This window comes from Salpingoeca rosetta (genome assembly GCF_000188695.1).
Source record: "Salpingoeca rosetta unplaced genomic scaffold supercont1.8, whole genome shotgun sequence".
NCBI lineage: Eukaryota > Choanoflagellata > Craspedida > Salpingoecidae > Salpingoeca > Salpingoeca rosetta.
In genome coordinates, this window is record NW_004754926.1 from 1,552,167 (window position 1) to 1,576,856 (window position 24,690).

The 24,690-nt window shown below is 56.5% G+C and overlaps 7 protein-coding genes across 7 annotated transcripts in view; 4 read left to right on the plus strand and 3 right to left on the minus strand.

Annotated features, from left to right (window-relative positions):
* PTSG_03806 (uncharacterized protein) overlaps positions 1-4,323 on the plus strand; it is a 5,452-nt gene extending 1,129 nt beyond the window's left edge. The window contains exons 2-9 of the mRNA XM_004995482.1: positions 185-609; positions 853-1,981; positions 2,264-2,444; positions 2,652-2,776; positions 3,110-3,165; positions 3,371-3,508; positions 3,805-4,045; positions 4,193-4,323. Of these exons, the coding sequence (XP_004995539.1) occupies positions 185-609; positions 853-1,981; positions 2,264-2,444; positions 2,652-2,776; positions 3,110-3,165; positions 3,371-3,508; positions 3,805-4,045; positions 4,193-4,291 (2,394 nt within the window). The 3' untranslated portion in view covers positions 4,292-4,323. The remainder of the gene's footprint in view (positions 1-184; positions 610-852; positions 1,982-2,263; positions 2,445-2,651; positions 2,777-3,109; positions 3,166-3,370; positions 3,509-3,804; positions 4,046-4,192) is intronic.
* A 78-nt stretch (positions 4,324-4,401) lies between these two features.
* On the minus strand, positions 4,402-7,095 carry PTSG_03807 (uncharacterized protein; the record flags this gene model as incomplete). The annotated part of the gene is made up of 5 exons (XM_004995483.1): positions 4,402-4,830; positions 5,005-5,142; positions 5,425-6,609; positions 6,777-6,847; positions 7,040-7,095. 5 exons carry the CDS (start codon positions 7,093-7,095, stop codon positions 4,688-4,690), a joined length of 1,593 nt encoding a protein of 530 aa, XP_004995540.1. The 3' UTR covers positions 4,402-4,687.
* Positions 7,034-8,044, plus strand: PTSG_03808 (uncharacterized protein). The gene has a single exon (XM_004995484.1). It carries the CDS (start codon positions 7,362-7,364, stop codon positions 7,986-7,988), a length of 627 nt encoding a protein of 208 aa, XP_004995541.1. The 5' UTR covers positions 7,034-7,361; the 3' UTR covers positions 7,989-8,044.
* A 294-nt stretch (positions 8,045-8,338) lies between these two features.
* Positions 8,339-9,643, minus strand: PTSG_03809 (uncharacterized protein; the record flags this gene model as incomplete). The annotated part of the gene is made up of 5 exons (XM_004995485.1): positions 8,339-8,390; positions 8,607-8,686; positions 8,991-9,118; positions 9,310-9,390; positions 9,535-9,643. The coding sequence occupies 5 exons, from the start codon at positions 9,641-9,643 to the stop codon at positions 8,339-8,341; spliced, it is 450 nt and encodes a 149-aa protein (XP_004995542.1).
* An 82-nt stretch (positions 9,644-9,725) lies between these two features.
* Positions 9,726-14,275, plus strand: PTSG_03810 (uncharacterized protein). The gene is made up of 14 exons (XM_004995486.1): positions 9,726-10,002; positions 10,372-10,419; positions 10,571-10,642; positions 10,772-10,825; positions 11,047-11,140; positions 11,285-11,360; positions 11,667-11,760; positions 11,983-12,095; positions 12,265-12,403; positions 12,757-12,827; positions 13,059-13,129; positions 13,469-13,544; positions 13,791-13,896; positions 14,061-14,275. Exons 1-14 carry the CDS (start codon positions 9,745-9,747, stop codon positions 14,124-14,126), a joined length of 1,338 nt encoding a protein of 445 aa, XP_004995543.1. The 5' UTR covers positions 9,726-9,744; the 3' UTR covers positions 14,127-14,275.
* Positions 14,276-14,293: 18 nt separating this feature from the next.
* Positions 14,294-21,147, plus strand: PTSG_03811 (uncharacterized protein). Its single transcript, XM_004995487.1, has 12 exons — positions 14,294-14,418; positions 14,663-15,636; positions 15,864-16,078; positions 16,247-16,310; positions 16,471-16,513; positions 16,698-16,764; positions 17,080-17,441; positions 17,654-17,770; positions 17,981-18,030; positions 18,247-18,420; positions 18,665-20,433; positions 20,690-21,147. Exons 1-12 carry the CDS (start codon positions 14,392-14,394, stop codon positions 20,749-20,751), a joined length of 3,924 nt encoding a protein of 1,307 aa, XP_004995544.1. The 5' UTR covers positions 14,294-14,391; the 3' UTR covers positions 20,752-21,147.
* Positions 21,148-21,462: 315 nt separating this feature from the next.
* PTSG_03812 (uncharacterized protein) overlaps positions 21,463-24,690 on the minus strand; it is a 6,376-nt gene continuing 3,148 nt past the window's right edge. Inside the window, exon 5 of the mRNA XM_004995488.1 lies at positions 21,463-24,681. Coding sequence (XP_004995545.1) covers positions 21,574-24,681 — 3,108 coding nt within the window. The 3' untranslated portion in view covers positions 21,463-21,573. The remainder of the gene's footprint in view (positions 24,682-24,690) is intronic.

Sequence of the window (24,690 nt, forward strand, 5' to 3'; positions counted from 1 at the left end):
ACTACACACACACACACACACACACACACACACACACACACACACACACACACACACACACACACACACACGCGCGCGCACGCACGCACGCACGCACACACAGTCACTCGCCCGCTCGCGTTCATGTACACACACTCCCTAACGCTCACACACGAACACTCACTCGCTCACACATGTTCATCAGGCACAGCCGAACCTGGACTCGATCCTGCGCAAGGTGGATGTGGAGCGAATCCAGAGCGGGCGGTCGCTGACAAACAGCGCCATGCGCAAGCAAACGCGGCCGCGGTCTGGGCAGAAGGTGCACGGCCCAACGAGCGCCCTGTCGTCGTTCCTGCGCGAGAAGGGCATCACCGCACCAAACAGGGGCGCACGCTGGCGTCGCTCGCAGCGCCCACACTCCAGTGCACATGATGATGACGACGACGACGACGATGATGACGAGGACGATGATGATGATGATGATGATGATGTTGCTGCTGTGCGTCGGGGCGGTTCCAGTGTGAAGGGAAAGAGGGCGAGTAAGAAGCAGCAGCAGAAAGAAAAAGAAAAGGAGAAACAGAAGCAGAGGAAGGAGCGACAGCGCCTGGCCGTGCTGCGTGCCACCAGGTACGTGTGTGTGTGGTTGTGTTGTGTGATGTGTTTGTGTTGTGTGTTTGTGTTGTGTGATGTGTGCGCGTGTGATGTGTTTGTGTTGTGTGTATGTGCTTGGACATGCGTTCTTCTGCTGTGTGCTGTCCATGCATGTGCGCATCCAGTCATCAACCTTTTACAACTGTCGACTGACTCTGTTCATTGCCCCCCCCCACACACACACACGCACACACACACACACACACACACACGGTACAGGCGAGTTGCTGCGCAAGCACAAGACAGCAAGCCTTCACCGGAGGTGCCACCAGCCTCAGCGGCATCTGCCACCGTTGGTCCGTCGTCCTCAGCGTCAACAGCATCGCCATCATCGTCATCGTCATCATCGCTGTTCGCTTCCCTGGCTCAAGGCAAAACGCCTGCCAACAAACGCCTCGCGTCTCGCAAGCACAGTGCAACAGCCCGTGCCATCATCATTGATGACGATGATGACGACGATGAGGATGGTGATTTTTTTGCTCCCGCCAGCGTGGCTGGTGCTGGTGATGGTGACAGACCTGCACTTCGGCGCTCACGGCGACAACGCCGACCACCACCACCACGCAGCATCGATGATGACGACGACGACGACGATGATGACGATGATGATGATGATGATGATGATGAGTTTGTGGGGCTGCGTCGTCGTCGCCTTGGGCGGTGTGGCGGTTGCGGCTGTCGTGTTGCAAAGGGGCAGGTTCTGTGCGTGCCCTGTCTGCGCCACAGCAAACGCGACAAGACCAACGACAACGACGATGGTGACGTTGACAATGATGATTATGATGGTGATGACAACGGAGATGATGCCACGTACACCCCACCGCGTCGGCGCGACCAACGTGCAGCAGCCACCAAGTGCAGCACCAGCACTCGCAGCAGTCGCAGCAGCAACAGCGGTGGTGGCCGACGTGGCAGCGCAGCGGCGAAGCAGGGAGGAGGAGGAGGAGGAGTGAGCAGCAAGGCACGTCAGACACCAACACGACGGTCGAGAACAGCGGGCGCAAAGGGCAGCAAGCGGGCAGCGACAGGCTCGCTTCTGCATGAGCTGCGGGGAGGATCACTCATCTCCCTGCAGGACATGTGCGTGCGGTTTCTCGTCAAACACATTGATTGCGTCACGGACTTTGGCGACATTGCGGACGATGCCCTGGATCGCATCTGTGCTGTCATCTGCAAGCAGAATAAGCTGACAGATGCAACGCTCAAGCTGTTTGTTCGTCCGTCGCGCCAGCACTTGCAGCTGTTTGACTGCGCCAATCTCTCGCCGCAGAGCTATCACGACCTGTTTGTGACGTGTGGTGCCCTCTCCACCCTCGCCCTCGACCTCTGCGGCCAAATCGACGACGATGTAAGCCGTCATGTGTGCGCGCGCGCGTGTGTGTGTCTATGTGTGTGTTTGTGTGTGTGTGTGTGTGTGTGTGTGCATGTGTGTGTGCTGTTGTGTGCGCTGTTGTGTGTGCTGCGTGTGCGTGCATGCAATTGTGCATATGTTCGTTTGTATCACCGTTTCGTGCGCATTTTATGACTGCGCTTGCTTCACTCCTCATCTTCTTCGCTGCTGCTTCCTCTCCCCCCCCCCCCACACTCCACCATCGACCACAACACTCGGATCAACGTGCACCGACACCAGCGGCTGCTGATGCTGCCGAGGTGCTCGCCGCTCGTGTCAGATCTTCAGCTCACGGGCGCATTCAAGGCGACAGACGCGGTGATGGCCGCTGTCATCTCGGAGCTGAAACTCAGGCGCTTTGCATTCAGCTCCTCAAACACCCTCGCCGACAAGACTCTCATCGCACTCTCAAAGCAGCAAGGTGTGTGTGTCTGTGTCTGTGCGCGCATGTGTGTGTGTCTGTGTGTCTGTGCGTGTGTGTCTGTGCGTGTGTGTCTGTGCGTGTGTGTCTGTGCGTGTGTGTGTGTGTGTGTGTCTGTGCGCGTATGTCTGTGCAAGCGTGCGTGATTCTCCTCTCGCATGTCAACCGCGCCTCCACCCCTTCTCATCGCCACCGCCGTCACTGCAGGCTTGGAGGAGCTTGAGTTGAAGCAGTGCCTGAAGATATCGGATGCAGAAGTCGCGCCACTGTCCAGTCTCCGCAACCTCACCCGCCTCTCCCTCGTCCAGTGCGAACTCATCACAGACCGCGGCGTACGTGTGTTGTTTGTGTTGTTTGTGTGCGTATTTTTTTGTGTTGTTTGTGTTGTTTGTGTTGTTTGTGTTGTTTGTGTGCGTATTTGTGTTGTTTTTTGTGTGCGTATTTGTGTTGTTTGTGTGCAAATTTGTGTTGTTTGTGTGCAAATTTGTGTTGTTTGTGTGTGTGTGTGTGTCGTGAAGTGTGTCCACTGCGTGTTTGCACACACACACCCTCTCTCTCTCTCTCTGCTTGCTTGCTTGTTTGGTTTGGTTCTTCGTGCTTCTGTTTTGCAACATTACCACGAAGCGCTTCCCTCACCAATCGCTGTGTGCTCATTTCATACGCAGCTGGTTGCTGTGCTGGAAACTGTGGGCCCGAAGCTGACGCATCTCAACGTGCACGGGTGAGGCTGGGTTTGTGTGCGGTGCTGTGTTGCATGTGGTCCGCCCACGCGTCTGCTCTCTGTTCACGCACAGCCACAAGTCACGCACGCACACGCACACACACACACACACACACGCACACACACACACACACACCACCACCACCACCACCACCACCACCACCACCACCACCACCACCACCACCACCACCACACCAACACCCAGCCTGGCGCAGGTGACTGACCGGGCAGTGCTGACAATTGCGCGCAAGTGCTCGCGTCTGCACGAGTTGAATGTGGCGCATCTTCCCGACATTACAGACGAGGGAGTAGTCGCACTTGCCGACGGCTGCAAACAGCTCAGGTGACCGTGCAGCCATCTATCGCAGTGCGTGTATGCTTCTGTTTGTGTTTGTGTTTGTGTGTGTGTGTGTGTCTGTGTGTGTGTGTGTGTGTGCGTGTATGCTTTTATTTGTGTGTGTGTGTGCGTGTGTGTGTGCTTCTGTTTGTGTGTGTGCTTCTGTTTGTGTGTGTGTTTGTACGTGATTGTAGATACGTGTCAATGTTTTAGTGCCTGCACTGTCGCGTGCGACGTGGTGCTCACACGCCAGCATCTTCAACATCTTCAACATTGCCATCCTCGTTGCACCGCGGCACCAGGTCGCTCAATTTTGCTCGCTGCGTGGAGTTGACGGATGGGAGCGTGGGAAAAGTGCTGACGGCCAACCCACGCCTCACCCACCTGTCGTTGCACAGCCTGGACAAGCTGTCCCTTGATCTCCTTGCACCACTGTGCTCCCTCGTGCACCTGCAACACCTGGATGTGTCGCTGTGTCGCAACTTGGACGTGTCGGACGAGTTTGTTGATCGCCTCCTCAAACACTGCCCAGACCTCCAGCAGGTGTGTGTGTGTGTGTGTGTGTGTGTGTGTGTGTGTGTGTTTGGTTGCATTTGTGGGTGCATTCGTGCACATTCAACTCCTTCGTTGTGCCCATCCTCCTCATCACCATCACGCACCCCCCCTCTCTTAATCTCTCTCTTCCATTAGGTGACTGCGTGGGCGTGCTTGCGGTTGACAGAGAGCTCGCTCCGCCCGCGTCCCTCGCACCCGTCCTTCACCCTCGTCGGCTGCGCCACAATCGTGTGATGCGCTCATGTGTGTGTGTGTGTGTGTGTGTGTGTGTGTGTGTGTGTGTGTGTGTGTGTGTTGTCGTGTTGCTGTTGCTGTTGCTTATTATCACCTTGCAGTGCAGTTCTTCTTGGCATTCCCTCCATGTGTAGGATGGCTCGTTTATATGAAATGAAAACACAGTAGTAATGTGAAGTGCCACCATGAAACAGCAAACGCGTGTCATCAGCATCAGCACACGTCCCAAACCACTCGCACATACACACATTAACATTCACAGCAAACACCAACTCACAGGAGAGGAAGAATAACACGTGATGTGACATGACGTGATGCGATGTGATGTAATCACCATCACCACCACATCACCATCATCACCATCACACCAGGAGGACCATCATCACCACCACCACCTCATGCGCGGGAGGCGCCCCAGGCTGCATACACGTCTTCCTCGTCGTCGTCGTTCTCCGAGTAGTACAGCGGGTTGTCAAAGAGCGCCTCTGTTGTCTGCGCCGTGTGGTATCCGCGCCGCGACCGCCGCCGCCACAGCGCAACTAAACCGCGTGATAACGGGGCGACATGGCGTGATGTGGGGGTGAGGATGAAGTGAGCACAGGTGGAGGGCAGATGGACGTGGGAAAACACCTGCGACAACGAGCGCAAAGCATTCACACACACACACGCACACACACTCACACACACACACACACATGTAAGCGTTGGCGCACCAATAGCGATGAGGGTGATGACGCCGACGATGGCAAGGGCAATCTGCCACGCGTACACGCCCGACGTTGAGGCTGGATCCTGCGGCTGCACCCGCGAGGCAACAGCCACCGTCGCAGACTCAATGCCTTCATCAGAGCCTGTGTGCGTGCGTGTGCGTGCGTGCGTGTGTATGTGTGTGTGTGTGTGTGTGCGTGTGTGTGTGTGCAGATATGAGGGAAACGAAGCAAAGGCAACGAGGCAAGGGTTGATAGACCAGCATGTGAGTTGGAATACGCGATATGACACGCCAGAGACAAAGCCAAGGGGCATCATCCACCATTGACGAGGTGAAGTGCACAACAGTGCGCTCAATATACTCACACACACACACACACACACACTGCAAGCAAGCGAGACACGGCTGGGTGCAGAGTGCATACGTTGGAGGTCGCGGGCAAAATCGCCGCTTGTAATGTAGTCGTTGAGGGTTTCGTTTGCCGCCTCCCACAGGTCTTGCTCCACCGTCACATGCAGGAACACAATGTACTCGTGGGCAGGCTTGGCTGGGGCAGGTGTGGTGGAGGCAGGCTCACGCCGGCGATGCGGGGACCCGCCAGACGCCATGACAACAGCGGCCTCCACATCATCCTCGCTGATCTTCAGGTACTGCGATGCAACTTGGCGGATTAGTGCGAGCACTTCCATCGTGCTCAGCGTGGACGAGGACACGGCAACCTTCAGCTTGACCAAGAAGGTGTACATGGCTTTCGTCGCCGTTGCCGTGGAGCTCGTGGATGCTGTTGACGTTTCTGTCGTTGCTGTGGTCGTGGTCGTGGTCGTTGTTGTGGTCGTGGTTGTTGTGGTTGTGGAGGCTGGCGGGATTGGTGTTGTTGCGTTTGTTGCGGGGGCTGCTGTGGTGGAGGTCTCATTTGACGTGGTAGTTGTTGTGGTCGTGGTCGTGGTTGTTGTGGTCGTTGTTGTTGTCGTGGTCGTTGTTGTTGAAGTCGTTGTGGTTGCAGCGCTTGTGGAGGCTGGCGAAACTGTCGTTGTTGCATTCGTTGCGGGGGCTGTTGCGGTGGAGGTCTCATTTGACGTGGTAGTTGTTGTCGTCGTGGTTGTTGAAGTCGTGGTGGTGGTGGTGGTGGTGGTTGTGTTCGCTGCCGTCGCATTAGCGGGCATGGTGGTGGTGGTGGTCATGTTGACAGGCATCGATGTTGTTGTCACGTTAACTGGCATCGACGTTGTCGTCACGTTGACAGGCATCGACGTTGTTGTCACATTAGCGGGCATCGATGTTGTTGTCACATTCACAGGCATCGATGTTGTTGTCACGTTAACTGGCATCGATGTTGTTGTCACGTTAACTGGCATCGATGTTGTTGTCACGTTAACTGGCATCGACGTTGTCGTCACGTTGACAGGCATCGATGTTGTTGTCACATTCACAGGCATCGACGTTTTGTCATGTTGGTTGCATTGGTTGCGGTTGTTCCATTCGGCGTTGAAAGGGCCACAGCCAAGCCGATCAGCAGCACCAGCAGTGGCGCGGGCGATGCCATTGTCGTCATTGCTTGTTGTTGTTGTTGCTTGTTGTTGTTGCTTGTTGTTGTTGGGTCGGGATGCCCCTCCCGAGTTGGTTGGAGTCCTTCCCGTTCTCCTTCCCGTTCTCCTTCCCCTTTGCCCTCTTTGCTTCTCCTCCTTCCTCACCTTATTCCGCCACTTCCTCTGTCTGCTTTCCTTCGCTTGGCCTCGTGCTGTGCCTTTTTGCTCTCTCCGTCGTCTTCTCCTCAACAGCAGTCTGCGAACAGGATGACAAAGAAGATGACAATGACCACAAAGATGAGCAGGAAGAACAGGTCCATCCTCAAACCAAGAGCAATGAATGCGTCCTTGAGTCAGCCAGTCACGTCAGTCCGTTCCGAGCGAGCAATCGACTTCGTGGGCGCAAAGCAAGCGAGCGCGAGAGAACAATGCGTGTGTGTGTGCCTGACGTGTGCGTTCACATGAGTCATCATCAATGGCAGAAAACAAAACGGTTGTGCGATTATTGCTGACATCAGCAGAAATCGATGGGTGCCCTTCACGAAGGACGACTTTGCTGATGACGCCATCCATCACCACGAATGAGCGAGAACTCAACGTAAGCCACCAACCAGCCACCCAGTCAGTGTTTGTGTGCAGCAAGAAGCAACATTGCACACACGAGCAAAGAGGCTGCGCAGAATAAGAGCTGCCTGCCTGGCTGTCTCCAACCTCCATTTTCCCTCAACAACAACAAGCGATACACGCACACGAACAAACGCACAAGCACACACGAACAAACGCACACGAGCACGTACACTTCCCCCTCCCCCTCTTCTACTCCCTCAACACAGCAATGACGACAAGTTCGCTTACGCTGGCGCTGGTGGCGGCTGTGGTGGTGCTTGGCACAAGCATGCACGCGACCGAGGCCATCGATGTGGTGCCCAACCTGAACGTGACTGCGTACCTTGGCCGCTGGTACCAGATTGCCGACGACTTCTCCTCCGCTGCCACCTTTGAGAAGGGCGCGTGGTGCGTTGCCGCAGACTACGGCCTGCGCTCCGACGGCAAGATCAGCGTCTTCAACCAGCAGCGCACCGGCAGCGCCACGGGCCCTCCGGGTAACATCAAGGGTTACGCGTACGCCCCCAACCCCAGCATCCCCGCCAAGCTCAAGGTCCACTTTGACGTCGCCCCGATTGACGGGCCCTACTGGATTGTGGCCGTCGGCCCGCGCGTCCCCACGGGCAACGCCATCTGCGACCCTTGCTACGACTACGCCATTGTCACCGACGAGGCCAAGATCTCCCTCTTCGTCCTCACCCGCGACGTGAACCGCTACTATGCCAAGTACAACGAGACCGTGACCAACTTCCTCGACACCAACGGCTTCAACAAGCCATGGAACAGGCCCATCTACACCAACCAGCCACCCCAGTGCACATACAGCCCTCCTCCACCTCCTTCTTTCGAAGCCTGAGCATGAATGTGCATGTGCATGTGTGTGTGTGTGCGTGTGCTTGAGTGATTCAGCGTGGTGCCGGCGTGTGAATGGGAGATGGCGTCCTGTGACAGCGGCAACCGCAGCCGCTCCATGTCCGGAATTTCAATTCGCTTAAAGTACCTGGTGTGTGTGTGTGTGTGTGTGTGTGTGTGTGTGTGTGTGTGTGTGTGTGTGTGTGTGTGTGTGTGTGTGTGTGTGTGTGTGTGTGTGTGTGTGTGTGTGTGTGTGTGTGTGTGTGTGTGTGTGTGTGTGTGTGTGTGTGAGCGCCAGCTCTTGTTGTTGTTTCTTCTTCTGGCTAGAAAGGTGTGTTGCACTGGCAGTGCGCCTCACTTTTTGTTTGTCGTTCGAAGCACAATCTTGTTGTCCTCCACTGTCAATCTGTGAACAAGCGCGGGGGCACGAGCCCACGTGAGGTCAAATGAGACGACCAAGGTTGAGAGGGGCAAAGAGCAAAACACACACACACACACTCACACATCACACACACTCACACTCACACATCACACTCACACATCACACTCACACATCGCACGCGTACACACTCACACATCACACTCACATCAAACACACACGCGCAAACCCTCTCGCACTCACTTGTAGGTGTCTGCTGGGTATGGGATGTTGCGCACACGCCAGCAAAACGCCTTTTCTGTGTCATGTCGCACACAGACGGGCTGTGCACATGCCCGTGATGGAAAGGAAGCAAGAGGGCAGCGAGAGTGAGCGCATTCGTGTGTGCGCAAGTATGCGCACATGCGTTCAGGTGTCATCGACACCCAGGAGCACAGCCAAGTCATAGATGTGTCTCTGTGTGTGTGTGTTTGTATGGGAGAACGCCAACACATGCACACAATAACACACACACAGTAACACGCACGCACGCACACACATACACAGTCACACACACATACACAGTCACATACACAGTCACAGTCACATACACAGTCACACACACACATACACACTAGAAGGTCGCACGTTGGATGATGAGGCTTGGATCATGGCTGATCCAGAGGATGAAGCGCTTGCAGGGGCATAGTCTTCGCCGAGCTCAAACTCCCAGCCTCCCGCCTTTCCAAGTGCAGTCTTGCGCTTCCATCGTCGGACTGGTGTGAGTTGTAAGGAGTGGCCACCATATGTGAGAGGCAGGGAGAGACAGACAGACAGACAGACAGACAGAACGACATAGACAGAGGTGGGGACGGAAGCATACAACACGCACACACACATGCATACACACGTACGCACGAACACGCACGCATACACACGCACATACACACACAGGGTGCATACGCACTGAGGAGGTTGTCCTTGGCCAGGTCGTACTCTTCCACCATCTCTGTGCCATCTGGAAACGTGTAGTGCACCTGCTTTCGACCTGCACACCAAGGGATGAGACGAGAGAGCATAACCACACACACACACACACACACACACGCACACACACACAGACAAACACACGCACAGACAAACACAAGAAACCAAACCAGCAAGCAGCAGGCACACGAGGCAGTGCTCTCACCTCCCATGGCGCCGGCTGTGACCTTGCAGCGCTCGAGCTGCCGCTCCCAATCCGTCACCTCATCCATGCCCGCCGCCTTGCTGCCTCCCTTCTTCTTCGTGCTTGTCATGCTTCTTCTCGTGTGCTTGGTGTTTGCTCGTTGTTTGCGTCGTCGTTGTCAGCAGTGAAAATCGTGCTGTTCATAACCGTCAACAGACACCGCTGTCAACGATGATGATGCGGAGAAGCAGTGGCGTGGGTGTTGGTGGTGGTGGTGGTGGTGGTCGTGGTGGTGTTGGGAGAACCATGGTGGGCACGAGGGATGAAGAGCTGTGTGAGTTGAACGCGGACATTCAACCCGTGCCAACAGAGGAGTTGGCGTGTCGAGTGACGCTGCGGAACCCGGTCATCATCGACCACAAGAACACCGCGCGACATGCACGCTCCCTCAACGCACTGGACGAGCACATGCACCACACAACGACCGAAGTAAGCACATGTGTGCGTGAATGCGTGTGATTGCTTGCGTGTACATGGATGTGTGTGTGTGTGTGTCTGTCTGTCTGTGTGTGTGATTGCTTGTATGTGTGTGTGTGTGTGTGTCTGTCTGTCTGTCTGTCTGTCTGTCTGTCTGTGTGCGTGAATGCGTGTGTGTGTGTGTCTGTCTGTCTGTCTGTCTGTCTGTCTGTCTGTGTGCGTGAATGCGTGTGCATGAATGTGTGTGTGTGTGTGCGTGCATTTGAACCTGTACAAGGCATATCCTGGTGTTACAACCGCGTATCAGCGTGTGCAACCTCATCCCCAATGTTGGCTTTCACGTGCTCACTCACATGCATGCGCACATTCGCTGGCAAACAGCCGCTCATTTCGCGGATCTGGAACAAAGTCACGTCTCTGCTGACGCCGGTGAGTCCCAACGCTTGCCTCACTACGCTCACACATGGGCAAGCTCGCCTGCTTGCTCTGCAGCTCGAATCAGATGGCCGAAGAAGCGCACGCTCCCCCTATTCTCCAACACTGCCATTCACAGCACATCAACCGCTTCATTCGTGTGCAGACACCGATGGAGACAAAGCTTGTGGCACCAAAGTCCATTGTCCAGGGAGCACATGCACACCCACACTGCCAGGCAAGTGCATGCAAGCTTTCTAGCTCGGCCTGGACGTGCCTGCTTGCTGTTGCTCTTCCTCGGATGTGTTCCGCTCGCTGCTCAACCGTCCTTTGTCGCGCCAACACCTCTGCTCCTGATCACTGACAGCTGTGCGCAATTGCGCGACGTGATGGCACTGTTGAGATCCGCAACACAGAGTCGGTAGGTTATGCCCATCACGAAGCAGCCAACATAACCTGCACACGTGTCCGACCCATGCACATCGTCTCTTCCACACACACACACACACACACACACACACACACACACACACACACACACCACACACACACACACACACACACACACACACACACACACACACACACACACACACACACACACACACACACACACGCATGGCGCTGATGTGTGCTGTGCAGAGCGTGATTGACGTGGTGTCGCCATATGAGGTGACGCTGTCCATTCGACGCGACAAAACCATTACCTCCCTTGCGTGGTGCCCGTCCAGAAAAGGTCCGCTGGCGGTGGCGCAATGGCTGTGGTGGTGTGATGTCGTCGTGCTGCTGTTATACTGCGACACCGCAGTCTTGTTGCAGTGTGTAGAATCTTCAATCCGCATCTCAACCACGCTCCGCCAACACGCAAACCGTTGGGCAGATGTGCTCTGCGTGGCCACGCAGAAGGAAGTGCTCCTGTGGACTCTCGGCGACACATCCACCGCGTGCCAATACACGTGCGTTTGTGTGTGTGTGTGTGTGTGTGTGTGTGTGTGTGTGTGTGTGTGTGTGTGTGTGTGTGTGTGTCTGTGTGTCGTGTATGATTGCGTGGTGCGCTTTGCTTTGCCGTCTCCTCGCGTGGTTTTGCTTGCTGTCGTCACTGCCCCACATTCCGCGCCACGCCTGCCTGCATGCGTCTGTTGTGCGGCTATGCATGGTTCAAGTGTCTTACCACCACCTTATCACTTCCTCACCACCCACCTTATCACCACCCACCCTTGACCCACCATATCATGACCACGCTACCACGACGGGATCACCAGGCCTGTTGGGAGCGGGGGTGCATTTGCGGTGTGCTGGTCCCCGTGCGGCGTTTATCTCCTCATCGCCCCCGTTACCGGCGGCCTCCTCCTCTGTGTACGTCTTGCAGCAATGCCAGTTGTGCAAGGGGGAATGGAAGGAGAAGCGGGATATGCAGTCGTGTGTGTCTGTGTGTGTGTGTGTGTGTGAGTGTGTGTGTGTGTGTGTGTGTGTGTGTGTGTGGATGACTTCCTCTCCCGTCTCTCCTCGCCCTCATACCGCGTTCATTCTCCCCCCTCCCCATCTCCTCTATCCCATCACATCACCACCCATCCTCAGGACACGGCGACGATGACGATGCTGCGTGTGTGCGCGCGGGAGCTGTTTCGGTTCGTGTCGTGGTCGCCGCGCGGCCGGCGTGTCCTCGCTGCCACAAAGGCCAGACACTTCATGTACGCCAATTGAGGAGGCGGAGTAATGGCGGTGGTGGAAGTGGTGTGTGTGTGCCCTCTGTGTGTGTGTGTGTGTGTGTGTGTCCTGTGTGCTGTGCACTCGTTGGCCATTTCGTGCTGGACTTGTCTCATACCGCTTCTCATAACACACACACGCGCGCGTGTACAGGACGTTTGATGTTGACGATGGGTGGAAGGCGTCGCGATGGCAGGCGTCGATGGGCTACATTGCCAGCGCGTGCTGGAGTCACGATGACACCTATCTCCTCTTTGCTGTCCGCGGCGACCCGACCGTCCACTGCTTGCAGGTCCGTACGGTGTGCGGTTTTTTTTTGTTTGTGTTTTTTGCTTTTGTGTGGTTGTGTGTGTGTGTGTGTGTGTGTGTGTGTGTGTTTGCGCTTGTGTGGTTGTGTGTGTGTGTGGTTGTGTGAGTGTGTGTGTGTGTGTGTGTGGTTGTGTGTGTGTGTGTGTGTGTGTGCGGTGATTCCCGATGGCTTGTCATCTCGTTTGCGTCATGCACTTTCAATGCCTGTGTCAGCCTCTCGATACTGTGGCTGTGTGCGTGTTTGCTTTCGTGTGTTAACGACGCCGCCCCACACATCATCGCTTGCCCCCACACCAATGCTCCTCCTCCCTCCACTTCCCATCTCCTCGTGTGCAGTTCTATTCAGCGATGATGCCGCCGATTGGGGAGGCGTTCAACGTGTGGAAGGATCCAAACTACACAGACGGGTCTGTTTGCGTGCGTGCGTGTGTACGTGTGTGTGTGCGTGTGCGTGTGTGTGTGTGTGTGTGTGTGTTTGCGCGTGTGTGTGCGTGCGTGGTGTGTGTGTGTGTGTGTGTGCGCGCGCTTTGTGTGTGTGTGTGTTATCTGCATCGTGTTGGTTGTGTTGCTTGTGTTTTTGCGCTGTTGATCTCTGCTTGGGTATGCGTGCCCTCACATGCATGCTGTTCGTCCGTCAGCGCTCCCGTGAGTGTGGTTGGCCTCGCGTGGGATCTCAACAGCCAGCGGCTCATCGTCATGACAGAGACAGGTGCTGCACCCTGTCGACGCTGGTGGTGGTGATAGCGGCGGTGTTGTGGAACTTGGTTCAGTTGCTGCTGCTGCTGCTGCTGCTGTTGTTGTTGTTGTTGTTGTTGTTGTTGTTGTTGTTGTTGTTGTTGTTGTTGTTGTTGTTGTTGTTGTTGTTGTTGTTGTTGTTGTTGTTGTTGTTGTTGTTACGTTACAACATTGCGACGCCCATGCCCTCACCTGCCGTCGATCCTGTTGTATGCAAACTGTGCAATCCCACCCCTCTTCCCCCAACACGCACACGCACATGTTCTCTTCCATACACACTCACCCTCAACCCGTCCTCCCCCCACCTTGTCAGAGGATGGCGTGCCGACACCGGAGCTGCTTGTGTGCCAGACGAAGCTCGGCGGCCACGTGCCGCAGGTCACGCGCAGGTGGGTGCAGCGCTGGTGGTGCTCAATGCTGTTACTGTTGATGCTGTTATGGTTGGATAGGTTTTGTATCCAGTGCTGCTGTTGCATCTGCTGCTTACAACCGCGTGAGCCCTCGCCTTGACACTGCCTCCTTTTCCTTATCCCCTCACACACACACACACACACACACACACACACACACACACACACACACACACACACACACACACACACACACACATCACGATGATGACGGTGGATTGGCAGTTCTGTGATTCCGGCGCCGACGGGAGGGGACGGGTCGCCGTATGCGCCACAAGAGCTCTCCTTCACCACCGCCCGCCTCCCAGATCCAGTGCCCATGCTCTTTGTCGTGAGTTGAAGCCGACATGTGTGTGTGTGTGTGTGCGTGTTGGTTCTTGGTTTGACTTTTGTCATGACATTGCTGCAACCTATCGTTCTGTTCCTCACACACACACACACACACGCACTCACTCTCTCACGCACTCACTCTCTCTCACACTCACACATACGCAGGTGTGGCATCGGCCAACAGACTGCCGGCTCAAGGCGTATCCCTTCTTCTACCAGCCGTGGAACTGACACACACTTTGTTGCTTGTATGGTTCATGTGTGTGGATGCGTGGTGTATGTGCTGTTGTGTGTGATTTGATCAGCAAAGTCGAGGTCGAGAAGGACAAGAACAACAAGACCCAGAAGAAGAACAAGATCCAACAACAACCACAACAACCACAACAACAACAACAACAACAACAACAACAACAACAACAACAACACAAAGCAAAACTTGCGCAAAACCAAGCAACCAAACAAGCAAGAAGCCAGCAGGAGGCAACCGAACGTCGAGATGGCACAGCGACAGCTGCGGAAGCTGGTAGGGATGGAGGATGTGTTGTCTGTATGTGGGGGGGGGGGGCAGTGATTGCAGCGCACGTCACACTCGCATATGCACACACCTTGTCAATAGTACACACAGACACACGCATGCACTCACACACACACACAATGACAACGGTAACGGTCGTGTTATTCTTGTTGTTGCTGCTAGCCCACCTCACCACCACCAACCATGTCATCACTCACTGCTGCACACCGTGCCACCACCCCCAACATCGCAGACGAGTGACTTTGACGAGCACTCAAAGGGTGTGGAGGAACGGCTGCGACAGCGCCGGTTGGAGCGGGAGCGCAGGCTCAAGCAGCAGCGCGCCCAGATGCAACAGCTGGATGCCAAAGCATCTGCCGTCCTGAGCTCCACCAGTGCCACAACAAGCCGCACTGCCACGGGAACCACTCCGTCCACCTCGTATCGGTCCTCCTACACGTCGACGACGTCATTGTACTCATCGCCCAGAGCCACCTACTCGTCTTCGCGAACATACACGCCAGCGAGCACACGCCTCGGCCGCCCTCAACCAACAGGCACCTCCACGCCTAGTAGCACCAGCACCACCAGCAGCAGGCGTGGGTACCCTGGTGATGACGGCATTGGCACACCGCCAGCCCGCTTGGTGGGGCGCACATCTGCGTCATCGTCGTCGTCATCACTCACGTCGGCGCCCCGCGCCCCCGTCCTGGCCGAGGTCCGCCCGTCCTCCCGCGAGGCGTCCAGCTCACGCCGCCGGAAGTCCTCGTCCTCGTCATCCGCCGAGCACACGCCGCACTACCTCACGCCAACGCAGGCCAGCCTGCGGCGTGCCAACCGCAGCCCAACGGCCTCCGCGTCCAGCTCCACCACATCCATCACCGTCCCGGCCAGTGCAACGACGCCTGTTCGCGCGTCCCGCACAAGCAGCGCCACGAACCTGCGCAAACCTGGCAGTGGCAGCGGCAGTGGCAGCAACAGGAGCAGCACACGCGACAGCCGGAGCGGCAGTGGCACTGCGAGCGGCAACAACAGCGGTCGGACAACACCGCGTGCCACTGCCGCTGCTGCCACGCCGCCTGCAGGTTCGAACGAGCACAGCCGGCCCTCGTCGTCATCGTCATCTGTGGAGGGTGCCGAGGCGTGCTGCCGACGACTGGCATCCATCACCGCTGATCTTGAACGCCGACATGGCATGCGCACCAAGCAACTTGGCAACATCCTCAAGTGAGGCCGGTGGAGTGTGGTGGTGGTGGTGGTGGTGGTGTGTATGTGTGTGTGTGTGTGTGTGTGTGTGTGTGTGTGTGTGTGTGTGTGTGTGTGTGTGTGTGTGTGTGTGTGTGTGTGTGTGTGCGTGCATGCTTTACGCCATATCCCAGTAACCGCCCTTAACCATTTTGCGACCAACCGGGCACCTTTGGCATTCATCTCCATCACATCGCACTATGCTTCAGGGACGTGTTTGAGGAGACGGGTGTGCAGTCGCCGCGACGGGCAACACCTGGTACGCGCCTGCATCGCAGCAGCAACACGGCCGTCAGCTCACCGCCACCACCGCCGGTGTTTGATGAGCACGTCGCTGCTGATACGGACAGCGATGGTGCTGGCAGCAGTGCAAACAGCAGCAACCGCCCATCTGCCCTCTCCTCCAGACAAGGGTCGCTCACAGGTACGTTTTCGTGTGTGCGCGCTTGTGTGTGTGTGCTGTGTGTGTGCTGTGTGGTGCTTCTGTGTGTTGTAGTTGCGTACGTGTTTATGCTCATGCTCACACAAATACGCACGTACTTATTGTGTGACTTCCCCTGTCCACTTTGTGCGTGTGCGCGTGTGTGCGCAGACAAACAGCAGAAGAAGGTCACGTTTGCTGAGCGCCTTGTGGAGGAAAACGTCTTTGCCATCCCGTACGTGTCACGCAGTCATGTGTGCACCTATTGTCTGCCCGTGAACGTGAAAGTCATTGGTGCTTACTCGCTCACCTATGTTGTGTCTGCATGTGTGCGTGCGTGCGTGTATGTGTGTGTGTGTATGTTTGTGTGCTTGTGCTTGTGTGTTTGTGTGCAGTTCGCCAAACCAATCGCCAAACACGTCGCGCGTGGCACCTAAGGTGTGTAGAATAGTTTGGAGGGGTGGCATGCGGTGTTCGTGAGGTCATGGTTGGCATGGTTTTACATGCATGTGCCCTACACATTTGATTCGCACGCAAGAACACACAACCACATGTAACCTCGCACACCACGCCTTTCCCAACACACACACACACACACACACACACACCCTCTCATTCACAGCCGCCGAAAGCGTCTGATGCCGAGGACTTGGATGCGCTGCTCGCTGGAGAGAATCTCACCGATGCAGGTGATGTGTTGTGATGTGTTGTGATGTGCAGGCGGAGCAGTGTGACACGACCGTGTTGTTGTTGTTGTTGTTGTTGTTGTTGTTGTTGTTGTTGTTGTTGTTGTTGTTGTTGTTGTTGTTGTTGTTGTCGTCGTTGTTGTTGTTGTTGTTGTTGTTGTTGTTGTTGTTGTTGTTGTTGTTGTTGTTGTTGTCGTCGTTGTTGTTGTTGTGGTTGTGGTTGGTACATGTTGCCTCTCCCATGGCTTCTCATCAGAAACACACACACACACACACACACACACACACACACACACACGTACATGCCCATCCTCGCAGAAACGTCCGTGCTCCTTGCTGAGCTGGACATTGAAGAGGAAGTCATTTCCACATCTCCACGCGCCAAGACCGGTGATGACGACGACGAGTGCAAGTTGACAGCAGCTGACACGAACGATGTGTCTGCGTCAACATCATCATCAGCATCAGCCGCGTCGCGTGGTGTTGTGAGCGGCGTGCGCACACCCGCGGCTGAACAGCGTGATCTTCGCAATGTTCTCTCCAGTGCACGCAAGCAGCAGCATCAGCAGCAGCCAGAGCGTGAATTGGACGCCAGAGAGGAAGGAGGCGATGACTGGCGGGCGGAGGTGGAGCAACGAGCGCGCAACAAGCAGCAGCAGCAGCAGCAGGCACAGAAGGAGGTGGGTATTGGTGTGTTGGGAAGGAGAAGATTGGTGTATGTGTGAGGGTGTGGATGGGTGGAACACATGTGCCGTCTGACACCTTTGATGATGTCTTGCCTTCGTCTTCGCGCCCTCACACCCGTTGATACCACACTCACTCCCTCACTCACTCACACCCTCACACACACACACTCTCTCTCTCTCTCTCTCTCACCAAACCACGGCTGCAGCTGTCCACGGCTGTGTCGCACATTGAGGACCGAGACGAGCGGCGTCGGGCGAAGCGAAACCTGCGGCGCCAGCAGCAGAAACAGGCACTCGATATGCAGACAGCAAAGGCCGAGCAGGTGGTGCCATGGGGAGGGGGTGTACATTTTGGGTGTGTGCCGTGCAATCGCTTTATGTACGTGTGTACATTTTATCTTTTATTGCCACAGGCAGTTATTCGATTTTTGCTTGTGGGCGCGTGTGTTATGTGTGGCTCATAGTGTGTTGCTGTCTTCGGAGGTTGCGCGTGGTGCCACCAGCTCACATCTGTTGCCTGCTCTGCACATTAGAGCCGCCAACGCCTTCGCGACAACGTGGATCAACCTTCCTCCCTTGCCAAGTGCGATTATCCTGATGTGAAAAAGCGCATGGCGTGTTTGTTTTCGAGACAATTTCAAATGCTCACGCCATCTGTAACATGCCCTCTCTCGCGGAGCCCTACACTCACACTCACTCGCTCACTTAATCACTCACTCACTCACTCAATCACTCACTCACTCAATCACTCACTCACTCAATCACTCACTCACTCAATCACTCGTACGCACACTTGCAGGCCTGTTTCCGCAGCGACGCCAGCTGCCACCAAGAAGCCTGCCGCGGCGGCGGCAGCCGCATCACGCCAGCCGGCACGTGCTGGCCCAACCAAGCGCAGCCATAATGATGATGACGATGATGACATGTGGGCAGAGGCACAGGCAGAGCTCACTGCAGACCCAGACATGGACCTGTACGTATGTCCGTGCGTGCGTGTGTGTGTGTTTGTGTGTGTCTGCTTGTGTGTCTGTGTGTCTGCTTGTCTGTCTGTGTCTGTGTGTCTGCTTGTCTGTCTGTGTGTGTGTGTCTGCTTGTCTGTCTCTATATGTGCCTGCATTGCTGTGTTGTTGTGCTGTGCATGTCGGCGCTCCCACGATCACGTCGCCATCGCCTACCCGTGACACGCATCACTTCACATGTTGTGCCCGACCAACCAGAAGCGACATTCTGGACCACACATCGGCCGCTGAGTCTGCCATCACCACCACCACCGCCACCAGGCCATCAGCCACCAGCGGTGGTGCCAAGTCTCCGCAGATCAGCGGCTACGACGACGTGTGCCGTGACGCCAACATGCTCGACCACAGCGCCCAGCGCGCTCGCATCGAGCTGGCGCAGCAGCGCAACGTCCGCTCTCGCAGCAACACCGTCGGCTCTCCACGCACCGCCCGACAAAACGCAGGTCACCGCCACCACCACCAGCACCACCAGCACGAGCACCGGCAGCAGAAGACGGATGTGTCGGCACGAGCAGGCCCTGGTCGCCACATCACAGTGTCTGGTACAGACGCAAAGAAGGAGTTTGCAGGCCACTCGCTCGCGTACATGATGAACCAGCAGGCGATGCACGGGCGCGATGAACTGCGCACAACAGGTGCCCGTCTCACGCCCACAGGTCAGCCCGAACTGAACCGCACGCACTTCCAACGCCAGCCGTCGCTCTATCGCGTGTGCGGACGCGTGCGCGCGTGCATGCAGCGGTTGCCCCTGCACTTTTCCTCGCTCTCGCAGCGTGAGTGCTTTGTGCTGGACGCCGTGGGCACGCTCTACGTGTGGGAGGGGCAGACGAGCAAGCGCGTGACGCGGGCGTTTGCACACTCCATTGCCATTGACATCAGCGACGAGGAGTATGGCACGCGCGCATCCATCCACAAGGTGCATGGCGACTCGCCAGCGGACCACCACCTGCAAGCACTGCAACGCGTGCTGGAGGGCGACGTGGAGCACATTGGCACCGGCACCAACACTGACACCCACACCCGCACTGGGACTGAAGCTGCGACGACCAGCAGCGATGCTGACGACGGCGGCGATGCAGCTGCGCTGGCGTACATGCGCGGGTGTCAGCTGTATGATGTTGTGGGCTCACCTGTCATGCTGTCGTCTGGACGGGAGATGAGCCGCCTGCAACTGGTGTCGGCCAAGGCGTTTGCTGTCGTGTGCCCGGACGAAGTGTACCTCTGGCTTGGCTCCCGGTTCGACAAGAGCCTGCACGCACCGGCGCAGAGCATGGTGGACACGCTCCGTGGCGACCGCCCGGTCTTTGTTGAGCGCGAGGGGCTCGAGTCCATCATCTTCAGGCACAAGTTTGCACACTGGGCAGACGTGCACAAGGAGTACTTTTCCGCAGACGATGACGACGACCATACTGGGGCAGGCATCAGCAACAACAAGCCCGCCAACGCCAGCAGCAATAACACGAGCAACGTACCGCGCTTCGCAAGTGTTCAGATGCCGCTGCGTGACACCGGTGGTCGTGGCCACGGTGATTCCCACATTGGCCACTTCGGCGAGGAAGCGCAGCACGCCCTTGAGTCAGAGCGCACGCATTCCGAGGCTGTCTTGGGTGGGAAGCACGCGCCAACATCTTCATCATCATCACACCGCCGCCACCACGATGACGATGACGACGACGACAACAACAACAACACTCTTCGCGACAGGCATGCGCGCTCTGCTGTCTCCGCGTCGGCGAGTGCTGGCACAGTGTCCTCCAATACGCGACGTGCCTCGTCAACATCCTCCACGCCAGGGCGGTCGTTCCCAAGCCGAGCTGAGCGCACGCACTTCTACACGTATGACCAGCTCACGGCCATGCAGCGGCTGGGGCGGATGCCCGAAGACGTGGACCCTACGGCGCCGGAGCAAGCCCTCACCCGCCGAGACTTTCTCGAGTGCTTTGGAATGACACCAGAGGACTTTGCATGTGGGTTTCATAAAGAGGCGTGTGTAGGGTTGGTAGAGGTGGCAGTGTGTGTTTTTTTATTTTGTTTGGGGGTGTTGTTTGTGCTTGTTTGCTGTTTTGTGAGTCGTTACCCGTTGTCTGAACCTGCTTGTTTTGATTGCTTGTTTGATTGCTTGTTTGATTGCTTGTTGCTTGCTTGTTTGATTGCTTGTCGCGCCCCTGCTCGCCGACCACTCACCGTGTGTTTCCCCCTTGCACATTTTCCGCGATGCGACAGACCTGCCGCGTTGGAGCCGCATGCAGCAGAGCAAGCGCGTGTTCTTGCAGAGCGACGCTTGAGACAGACAACGGGTGGGAAGAATGGGCGAGGGAAAAGGGGAAGGAAGAGGGGTTGATGGGGGTGGATGGGGTGGGTGAGGCTGGTGAGAAATGTACGCTTGAGCGGCAGCCACCACGCACGCCAACAACAGCAACAGCACTGATGGCGTGTCGGTTGGTTGCGTTGAGAATCGGAGAATTGGGGGAGACTTGATGCTTTGCTTGTCTGCGCTTTCTTGTGCCTGTGCGTTTTCTGTGCCTGCGTTTTGCTTGCAGACAGTGGATTGCTGAATTTGACTCTTGTGGTGGAGTAGATGGTGCTTTGTCACACAACAGGGCAGCTTTCTTGTCATGTCGTTGTTGTACCATGCCATGCCATGTCGTTTCGTGGGGCATGAGTGAAAGCTGAAGGCTGACGAGTGTTGTGCGCGCTGGTGGGCTCAAAGGGAATGTGCGTGCGGAAGGCGAAAGCGCTGAGGGACAAACTTCATACAACGACAACAACAACAATATGGCAAACAAAGAAAAAGAAAAAATGAGCACTGAGTGCTGCACTGAATGCTGCACTGTAGTTGCTGTGTGTGGACTTGCTGCTTCCACGCGTAGTTGAAGCTCAAACACAACAAAGCAAGCCGTCCCAAGCTTCGGTATGTGTCTGCTCGCATTTGTTTTGTGTTATTATTGTTGGCGACAAACCTATGGCGACTGGCTGGTCAAATTTCATATCATACATTCACAATGCAAATCATTTAATGTTCTCACACACATGACGTCATGGTCATTTCAACTCCGCTTTTGAAAGAACGACATACGACGCATGATCATCAAGGCGGGGGTTTTTTTTCACGCTTCGCTATCGGTAAGCGCCATCGCGTCTCCTGCGTCCTGGCCTGTCTGCTCTGTGCCCTGATGAACATGTGCACAGTCGAGCACATTGGATAGATCATGCACAAGAACAGCTTCGTCAGGCCACACGGAAACAGCGTACCTGCCGTCTGGCGACATGCGGAAGTGACAGGCGCCCGTCCGAACGCCGTCGTGGCCCAACACCCGCGAGGTCACCTCAAATGTAGCCGCGTCTAACAGCTCAACGCCGCCAAATACAGGCACGACCAGATATCGCCCGCTCGGGTGGGCGAGGATCCAGCTCACGTGCCGAGTTGTGCTGTGTATCAGGTTGCCAGAGAGATCCCAACACTTGACAAAGTGGCGCGTGTCGTTGGAACAGGACGTGGCGAGGGTTTGCTGTTCTGGCAACAGCGCAATGCTGACGTTATGTCCTTGCTCGGAGCCCACGTCCTCGGCTGCCCACATGGCATGTGGCTCCTCCGCATCCAGCCGCCACACTCGAATGCGCACCAGATCATCAGCCGTGATCAGCACCATCTCATCGTCGCTCTGGCAGCTGCCGTCCGCGTGCTGACGACCAGTATCCCTGACAATGCACCACCTGACCGCCACCACACCGCGTCCCTCGTGTTGAAACACACGCACAAGCTCGCAGTGGCCAGCGTCCGTCATTCTCCAGCGCCGCGCCGTGCCATCCTGCGATGCAGTCACAAACTCGCGCACCTGCGGATATTGTGGATGCCACGCGACGTCTCGAAGCGCCGCTGTGTGGTAGCGGTCCGTTGTTTCAGCGCCATCGGCATGTCCAAACACAACTTGGCAGTCTGGCAAGCGCAAGACGCACATGGAGCCTAAGTCGTTTGCGCTAATGACGAGGTCGCTCGTGGGCGAGAAGAACGTTTCTGTCGCACCATGGCGCCAGTCCTCCGAGTGGTCAAACACGTCCTCATGCGCAGTGCATGTTGCGACGTCGACGATGCTCACATCTGAGCAGTCCACGGGCGCGCACACGGCGAAGCGGCCATCTGGGCTCAACTCCACGTGCTGTACACCCTCTTCGAAGCTTGAGACATCCACAGCCTTGAGACACTTGAGCGTTGCTGCGTCTCGCACCTCAATTCGGGAACAATCGCCTGCAATCGTGTACACGGAGTTTGGCGTGCCGTCCATGCACGCAACGCAGGGTGGCAGTAGAGACTTTGGTACCGGGGCAGTGTCCTCGCTTGGTGGCGTGCTGTGCGTTGCGTTCACACCAGTCAGGCTCAGCACGGTGATGTGCGTGAAACCAGCCGTTGCGAGCAGTGTTCCATCCGGCGAGATGGCCTGCTCGCCCACCTCCACCGGCGACATGGTCCATACGTGTGTGAGCGTTTCCACGTCGTAGAAGGACAGCACCTCCGTGACGAGGCTCACGGCCGCAAGTGTGCCCTGCTTCAACAGGGACAGACCAGCCGGTTTTGTGGCGAGTTCAACCTGGGCAAGGACGGTTCCATCTGCCCTGACTTTGAAAAGGCTCTGTCCAGAAACGGCAACCACGTCGAGGGAGTCTGGCAGAAGGCACGTTCGCCGGATTTCCCACAGTCGTCCGCACTTTGAAGGGGTGAAGCGTGCTGTCTCCGTGAGCTTGCCTTCAACGGGTTCTTGAAAAGGTGGCTGGGAGGAAGGGGAAGTGGAGGGGGTGGTGGTGGTGGTGGTGGTGGTGACGTGTGTCACAGCAGGTGCGCCTTCCAGCGTGTACCAAACGATGCTGCCGCTTTCGGTTGTAGCGACCAATGTCGTGCCACGAAGCTCCGCCCGAATCAGCGTGTCCTTCACAGTTGCTCGCCACAAGCACCGAGTGATGTTGGTGTCGAACAGCAACACCGAAGATGGATTATCTGTCTTGCAATCATCCCCGAACCACGTCATTGGTTGTGCATCGTCGTCAGCGCTCGCGGGCCCCTGGCTGCTGCAAATGGATCTGTCATCATCACTCTCCTCACCTGAATGACTCGCTTGAGCTGCATTACTCTCCTCACCTGCATTACTCGTCTCACCTGAATCATTCTCCCCATCCTTCTCACCTGCATCATTCTCCTCCCTATCATCGCCTGCATCACTGCTGTTTGCCTCATCGCCAGCTTCGACATTGCCGCCTTCAACATCACTGCCTGATGAATCGTTCGCACTCACAACGTCATCATCATCGTCATCATCATCATCATCGTCGTCGTCGTCGTCGTCGTCGCTGTCATCCTCAACAAGCTCCGCCACGCTGATGGCGTCGTCTGCGTTTGCGTCTGCGTCGCACAGCGCCAGTACCACCGTGTCGCCATCAGCCATGGCAAGCTGTCGGAAGAACAGCTCCTCTCCATTCAACACGTCAAACGTGTGGACAAGCTCACGTGTCTTGAGATCCCACACCCAAAGTGGCGCTGGTTCGTCAGACAAGATGGCTCCAGTCACACAGGCTGTCACAACATGGCCGTTTGGAAGGTGCAGCATGCGACAGATCTTGGCGTTTTCATCAGGCATGGTGAGCTTTGTTACGGGGGTGCCGGACGTTGCCTCCCACACGCGCAACTGCCCCGTGTCACCACCACTGCACAGCCACTCCCCATCACGCGTGAACAAAAGACGGCGCTCGTAGTCCGGTGGGCCCGGAAACACGGCAACACGTCGTTCAAGCTCCTGCGACTTGTTATGCTGTCGAACACGGGGCAGGCGACACGCTGGCGCCGACAGCACGGTGTCTGCCGCCTGGAACACGGCCGTCCAGTCTGGGAACAGCGACGCACGTGCAACAACTGCATCCGGGGTTCGCTCGAAAATGTGGGCATTGGCCGTCACAAACCGCACCCAAACATCAACACCTTCCTCCTGCTCCTGCTCCCCCTCCACTGCGCATGCGCGGGCACCAGCTTGAAGCCGCACCATGTCACTGCACAGCTCGTGCACCATCCCCGCTGTCGCCTTGGCCTCGATGAACTCGAGGTTGCACAGGATTGTCGCGCACTCCTCCCACCGCTGCGCGTGCATGAGGTGGAACGGCAGCACGGCCACCTTTCGCGCGTTGACCACAACACCGGAGCGCGGGTCATCGAGCCGACCAGCCAGCACCGTCTTCATGGA

Coding starts and splice junctions, on each gene's coding strand:
- PTSG_03808 (XM_004995484.1), top strand. CDS start 7,362: ATGACGACAAGTTCGCTTACGCTGGCGCTGGTGGCGGCTGTGGTGGTG.
- PTSG_03810 (XM_004995486.1), top strand. CDS start 9,745: ATGATGATGCGGAGAAGCAGTGGCGTGGGTGTTGGTGGTGGTGGTGGT. Junction 11,361..11,666: donor TCCACCGCGTGCCAATACAC/GTGCGTTTGTGT, acceptor CGGGATCACCAG/GCCTGTTGGGAGCGGGGGTG. Junction 13,130..13,468: donor CATCGTCATGACAGAGACAG/GTGCTGCACCCT, acceptor CCACCTTGTCAG/AGGATGGCGTGCCGACACCG.
- PTSG_03811 (XM_004995487.1), top strand. CDS start 14,392: ATGGCACAGCGACAGCTGCGGAAGCTG. Junction 18,421..18,664: donor GCAGACCCAGACATGGACCT/GTACGTATGTCC, acceptor CCGACCAACCAG/AAGCGACATTCTGGACCACA. Junction 20,434..20,689: donor GACACCAGAGGACTTTGCAT/GTGGGTTTCATA, acceptor GCGATGCGACAG/ACCTGCCGCGTTGGAGCCGC.